Source organism: Heptranchias perlo, unplaced genomic scaffold (assembly GCF_035084215.1).
Source record: "Heptranchias perlo isolate sHepPer1 unplaced genomic scaffold, sHepPer1.hap1 HAP1_SCAFFOLD_315, whole genome shotgun sequence".
Taxonomy (NCBI): Eukaryota; Metazoa; Chordata; class Chondrichthyes; order Hexanchiformes; family Hexanchidae; genus Heptranchias; species Heptranchias perlo.
Genome location: NW_027139327.1, coordinates 320,001 through 326,521, shown reverse-complemented (window position 1 = coordinate 326,521; position 6,521 = coordinate 320,001). Strand labels below are relative to the sequence as shown.

The 6,521-nt window shown below is 49.7% G+C and overlaps 1 protein-coding gene across 1 annotated transcript in view; it reads left to right on the top strand.

The window, feature by feature from the left end:
* Window positions 1–1,510: 1,510 nt before the first annotated feature.
* Window positions 1,511–6,521, top strand: part of LOC137311237 (cytosolic 5'-nucleotidase 1A-like) — a gene marked incomplete at its 5' end in the record, with an annotated part of 85,685 nt that continues 80,674 nt past the window's right edge. Inside the window, 2 exon segments of the mRNA XM_067978555.1 lie at window positions 1,511–1,597; window positions 1,599–1,679. Of these exon segments, the coding sequence (XP_067834656.1) occupies window positions 1,511–1,597; window positions 1,599–1,679 (168 nt within the window).

Below are 6,521 nucleotides of genomic sequence, written 5' to 3'. Positions count from 1 at the left end.
CAGCAAGGATCTAATTGAATGATGGAACTGACTGAAGGGGCTGAATGGCCTCCTCCTGTTCCTGTGATAGAGAGAGATTGGGGTGGATTTCCTGGGTTGGTTCTCCCGTTGGCCCACTGTAACTTCCAGGGAAGAGCCTGGAATCTCCAGAAAAACAACATACAGAGAGAAAGAGGAACAGAGAGAGAAATACGGACAGCGAATGAGAGAGAGAGAGAAAAGTAGGGACAGAGAGAGAGAAATGGAGGGAGAGACAGAGAGAGAGAAATGGGGACACAGAAAGAGAGAGAAATAGGGACAGCAAGAGAGAAATAGATAGTGGCACAACAGACAGAATGAAAGAGGGGGAGAGATTTGGGGAAGAGGGACGGAAAGTGATTTAGAGAATGAGACAGAGAAGTTTGTGAATGGGTTGTGGGAGTGACGGGCGGGGTTATACGGGGGCTGAGGTTTGTGAATGGGTTGTGGGAGTGACGGGTGGGGTTATACGGGGGCTGAGGTTTGTGAATGGGTTGTGGGAGTGACGGGCGGGGTTATACGGGGGCTGAGGTTTGTGAATGGGTTGTGGGAGTGACGGGCGGGGTTATACGGGGGCTGAGGTTTGTGAATGGGTTGTGGGAGTGACGGCGGGGCTGAGAGGTTTGTGAATGGGTTGTGGGAGTGACGGGCGGGGTTGTACAGGGGCTGAGGTTTGTGAATAGGTTGTGGGAGTGACGGGCGGGGTTATACAGGGGCTGAGAGGTTTGTGAATGGGTTGTGGGAGTGACGGGCGGGGTTGTAAAGGGGGTGAGAGGTTTGTGAATGGGTTGTGGGAGTGACGGCGGGGTTGTAAAGGGGCTGAGAGGTTTGTGAATGGGTTGTGGGAGTGACAGGCAGGGTTGTAAAGGGGGTGAGAGGTTTGTGAATGGGTTGTGGGAGTGACGGGCGGGGTTGTAAAGGGGGTGAGAGGTTTGTGAATGGGTTGTGGGAGTGACGGCGGGGTTGTAAAGGGGCTGAGAGGTTTGTGAATGGGTTGTGGGAGTGACGGGCGGGGTTGTACAGGGGCTGAGAGGTTTGTGAATGGGTTGTGGGAGTGACGGGCAGGGTTGTACAGGGGCTGAGGTTTGTGAATGGGTTGTGGGAGTGACGGGTGGGGTTATACAGGGGCTGAGAGGTTTGTGAATGGGTTGTGGGAGTGACGGGTGGGGTTATACAGGGGCTGAGAGGTTTGTGAATGGGTTGTGGGAGTGACGGGCGGGGTTGTACAGGGGCTGAGAGGTTTGTGAATGGGTTGTGGGAGTGACGGGTGGGGTTATACAGGGGCTGAGAGGTTTGTGAATGGGTTGTGGGAGTGACGGGTGGGGTTATACAGGGGCTGAGAGGTTTGTGAATGGGTTGTGGGAGTGACGGGCAGGGTTGTACAGGGGCTGAAGATAATGTGCCTGCTGAAGTGTTGTTCCTTTTCAGAGAGTCGATTTCCAAATAGTGTCAGACGGTGATTGTTTTACCATTGCCTCCGTTTGCCCTGTAGCCAAGTCCACAGTTTGCTACGACCATTGCAGTGTCATCTCGGGCCCTCTTTAACATGGAGGAGGAGACAAAGATCTTCCAGGAGGATGGGGGTGGAGGCTTATGTCAAATACCAAGTCGAACATGAGAATGAGCCTTTTGCACCAGGTGCTGCTTTCCCCTTCGTCCAGGTAGGAGCCAGGAGCACAACTATCAGCCCCTCCTCCCCCTCCCCCTCGTCACAACACCTGCACGGGACACGCATTACAGCAGGAGCACTGGGTCCTTGCCCAAGAGGAGTGCATACGTGTGTGTCATAGTATCATAGTGAGTACAGCACAGGGGGCCATCTGGCCCATCGTGCTCTTTGAAAGAGTTATCCAATTAGTCCCATTCCCCTGCTCTTTCCCCATTGCCCTGTAAAATGTTTTCCCTCTTCCCTTTTGAAAGTTATTATTGAATCTGCTTCCACCGCCCTTTCAGGCAGCACATTCCAGATCATAACAACTCGCTGCGTAAAAAAATGTTTCCTCATCTCCCCTCTGGCTCTTTTGCCGATCACCTTAACTCTGTGTCCTCTGGTTACTGACCGTTCTGCCATTGGAAACAGTTTCTCCTTATTTACTCTGTCAAAACCGTTCATGGTTTTAAACACCTCTATCAAATCTCCCCTTAACCTTCACTGCTCTAAGGAGAACAACCCCAGCTTCTCCAGTCTCTCTACATAACTGAAGTCCCTCATCCCTGGAATCATTCTCGTAAATCTCCTCTGCACCCTCTCTAAGGCCTTCACATCCTTCCTAAAGTGCGGTGCCCAGAATTGAACACAATACTCCAGCTGAGGCCTAACCAGTGTTTATAAAGGTTTAGCATAACTTCCTTGTTTTTGTACTCTGTGCCTCTATTAATAAAGCCCAGAATCCCATCTCCTTTATTAACGGCCTTCTCAACTGGTCCTGCCACCTTCAAAGATTTGTGTATCTACACCCCCAGGTCTCTCTGTTCCTGAACCCCCTTTAAAATTGTACCATTTAGTTTATATTCCCCCGCCTCATTTTTCCTACCAAAATGCATCACTTCACACTTCTCTGCGTTAAATTTCATCTGCCATGTGTCTGCCCATTTCACCAGTCTGTCTCTGTCCTCCTGAAGTCTGTTACTATCCTTCACATTGTTTACTACATTTCTGAGTTTCGTGTCATCTGTAAACTTTGAAATTATACCCTCTATACCCAAGTCCGGGTCATTAATATATATCAAAAAGAGCAGTGGTCCTTATACTGACCCCTGGGGAACACCACTGTATACTTCCCTCCAGTCTGAAAAACAACCGTTCACCACTACTCTCTGCTTTCTGTCCATTTGCCAATTTTGTATCCACGCTGCCACTGTCCCTTTAATCCCATGGCCTTTAATTTTGCTAACAAGTCTATTACGTGGCACTTTATCAAACACCTTTTGAAAGTCCATATAAACAACATCAACCCCACTCCCCTCATCGACCCTCTCCGTTACTTCATCAAAGATTTTCCTTTAACAAATCCGTGCTGACTTCATTTATTGGCCCAGACTTTTCCAAGTGCCAATTAATTTTGTCCCGGATTATTGTCTCTGGAAGTTTCCCCACCACCGACGTTAGGCTGACTGGCCTGTAATTACCAGGTTTATCCCTCTCCCCTTTTTTGAACAGGGATGTAATATTTACAATCCTCCAGTCCTCCGGCACCGCTCCCATATCTAAGGAGGATTGGGAGATTGTGGACAGAGTCTCTGCAATTTCCCCCCTCACTTCCCTCAGTAACCCAGGATGCATCCCATCCGGACCGGGTAACTTTTCTACTTTGAGTACTGCCAATCTTTTAAGTACCTCCTCTTTATCTATTTTTATCCTATCCAATATCACTCCTAGCTCCTCCTTTACTGCTCCAATGGCAGCATCCTCTTCTCTAGTGGAGACTGATGTGAAGTATTCATTTAGTATCTCAGTCAGGCCCTCTGTCTCCACAAGAAGATCTCACTTTATGTCCCTAATCGGTCCCACCCTTCCTTTGACTATCCTTTTACTATTTATATGTTTATAAAAGACTTTTGGGTTCCCTTTTATGTTACTCACTAATCTATTCTCAGACTCTCTCTTTGCCCCTCTTATTCCCTTTTTCAGATCTCCTCTGTACTTTCTGTATTCAGCCTGGTTCTCTACTGAATGATGAACCTTACACTTGTCATAAGCCTTCTTTTTCTGTTTTAATTTCTATCTTTAGTCATCCAGGGAGCTCTATCTTTGGATGCCCCTCCTTTCCCCCTTGTAGGGATGTGTCTACTCTGTACCCGAACCATCTCCTCCTTGAAGGCCTCCCATTGTTCAATTACTGTTTTCCCACCAATTTTTGATTCCAGTCCCCCTGGGCAAGATCCCTTTTTAACTCACTGAAATTAGCCCTCCTCCAGTTGAGTATTTTCACATTTGATTGTTCCTTGACCTTTTCCATAACTATTCTAAACCTAATGATATTATGATCACTGTTCCCCAAATGCTCCCCCACTGAAACATGCTCCACCTGCCCCACTTCATTCCCCACAACCAGATCCAGCACTGTTTCCTTCCTCATTGGGCTGGAAACACACAGATGCTCAGTTTGGGTTCCGCCAGGACCACTCGGCTCCAGACCTCATTACAGCCTTTGTCCAAACATGGACAAAAGAGCTGAATTCCAGAGGTGAGGTGAGAGTGACTGCCCTTGACATCAAGGCAGCATTTGACCGAGTGTGGCACCAAGGAGCCCTAGTAAAATTGAAGTCAATGGGAATCAGGGGGAAAACTCTCCAGTGGCTGGAGTCATACCTAGCACAAAGGAAGATGGTAGTGGTTGTTGGAGGCCAATCATCTCAGCCCCAGGACATTGCTGCAGGAGTTCCTCAGGGCAGTGTCCTCGGCCCAACCATCTTCAGCTGCTTCATCAATGACCTTCCCTCCATCATAAGGTCAGAAATGGGGATGTTTGCTGATGACTGCACAGTGTTCAGTTCCATTCGCAACCCCTCAAATAATGAAGCAGTCCGAGCCCGCATGCAGCAAGACCTGGACAACATCCAGGCTTGGGCTCATAAGTGGCAAGTAACATTCACGCCAGATAAGTGCCAGGCAATGACCATCTCCAACAAGAGAGAGTCTAACCACCTCCCCTTGACATTCAACGGCATTACCATCGCCGAATCCCTCACCATCAACATCCTGGGGGTCACCATTGACCAGAAACTTAACTGGACCAGCCATATAAATACTGTGGCTACGAGAGCAGGTCAGAGGCTGGGTATTCTGCGGCGAGTGACTCACCTCCTGACTCCCCAAAGCCTTTCCACCGTCTACAAGGCACAAGTCAGGAGTGTGATGGAATACTCTCCACTTGCCTGGATGAGTGCAGCTCCAACAACACTCAAGAAGCTCGACACCATCCAAGATAAAGCAGCCTGCTTGATTGGCACCCCATCCACCACCCTAAACATTCACTCCCTTCACCACCGGCGCACCGTGGCTGCAGTGTGCACCATCCACAGGATGCCTTGCAGCAACTCGCCAAGGCTTCTTCGACAGCACCTCCCAAACCCGCGACCTCTACCACCTAGAAGGACAAGAGCAGCAGGCACATGGAAACAACACCACCTGCACGTTCCCCTCCAAGTCACACACGATCCCGACTTGGAAATATATCGCCGTTCCTGGGTCAAAATCCTGGAACTCCCTCCCTAACAGCACTGTGGGAGAACCGTCACCACACGGACTGCAGCGGTTCAAGAAGGCGGCTCACCACCACCTTCTCAAGGGCAATTAGTGATGGGCAATAAATGCCGGCCTCGCCAGCGACTCCCACATCCCATGAACGAATAAAAAAAAGAGTGCGTGTGTGTCAGGAGAGTGCGTGTGTGTCAGGAGAGTGTGTGTGTGTCAGGAGAGAGTGTGTGTGTGTCAGGAGAGTGTGTATGTGTCAGGAGAGAGTGTATGTGTGTCAGGAGAGTGTATGTGTGTCAGGAGAGTGTGTGTCAGGAGAGTGCGTGTGTGTCAGGAGAGAGTGAGTGTGTGTGTGTCAGGACAGTGCGTGTGTGTCAGGAGAGAGTGAGTGTGTGTCAGGAGAGTGCGTGTGTGTCAGGAGAGAGTGAGTGTGTGTGTGTCAGGACAGTGCGTGTGTGTCAGGAGAGAGTGAGTGTGTGTGTGTCAGGAGAGTGCGTGTGTGTCAGGAGAGAGTGAGTGTGTGTCAGGAGAGTGCGTGTGTGTCAGGAGAGTGCGTGTGTATGTCAGGAGAGTGTGTGTGTGTGTGTGTGTCAGGAGAGAGAGTGTGTGTGTGTGACGAGAGAGTGTGTGTGTGTGTGTGTGAGTGAGGAGAGAGTGTGTGTGTGTGTGTGAGTGAGGAGAGAGTGTGTGTGTGTGTGCGTCAGGAGAGAGTGTGTGTATCAGGAGAGTGTGTGTCAGGAGTGTTTGTGTGTGTGTCAGGAGAGTGTGTGTGTGTGTGTGTGTGTGTCAGGAGAGAGAGTGTGTGTGTGTGACGAGAGAGTGTGTGTGTGTGTGTGAGTGAGGAGAGAGTGTGTGTGTGTGTGTGCGTCAGGAGAGAGTGTGTGTATCAGGAGAGTGTGTGTGTGTGTCAGGAGAGTGCGTGTGTATCAGGAGAGTGCGTGTGTATCAGGAGAGTGTGTGTGTGTATCAGGTGAATGAGTGTGTGTGTCAGGAGCGTGTGTGTGTAGTGGCTACTCTGTACACTGTGTGGATGTGTGTGGAAGAGGAACATAAGAAATAGGAGCAGGAGTAGGCCAGACGGCCCCTCGAGCTGCTCCGCCATTCAATCAGATCATGGCTGATCTTTGGCCTCAACTCCACTTTCCCGCTGATCCCCGTATCCCTTGATTCCCCGAGAGTCCAGAAATCACTCGATCTCAGCCTTGAATATATTCAATGACTGAGCATCCACAGCCCTCTGGGGTAGAGAATTCCAAACATTCACCACCCTCTGAGTGAAGAAATTCCTCCTCATTTCAGTCTTAAA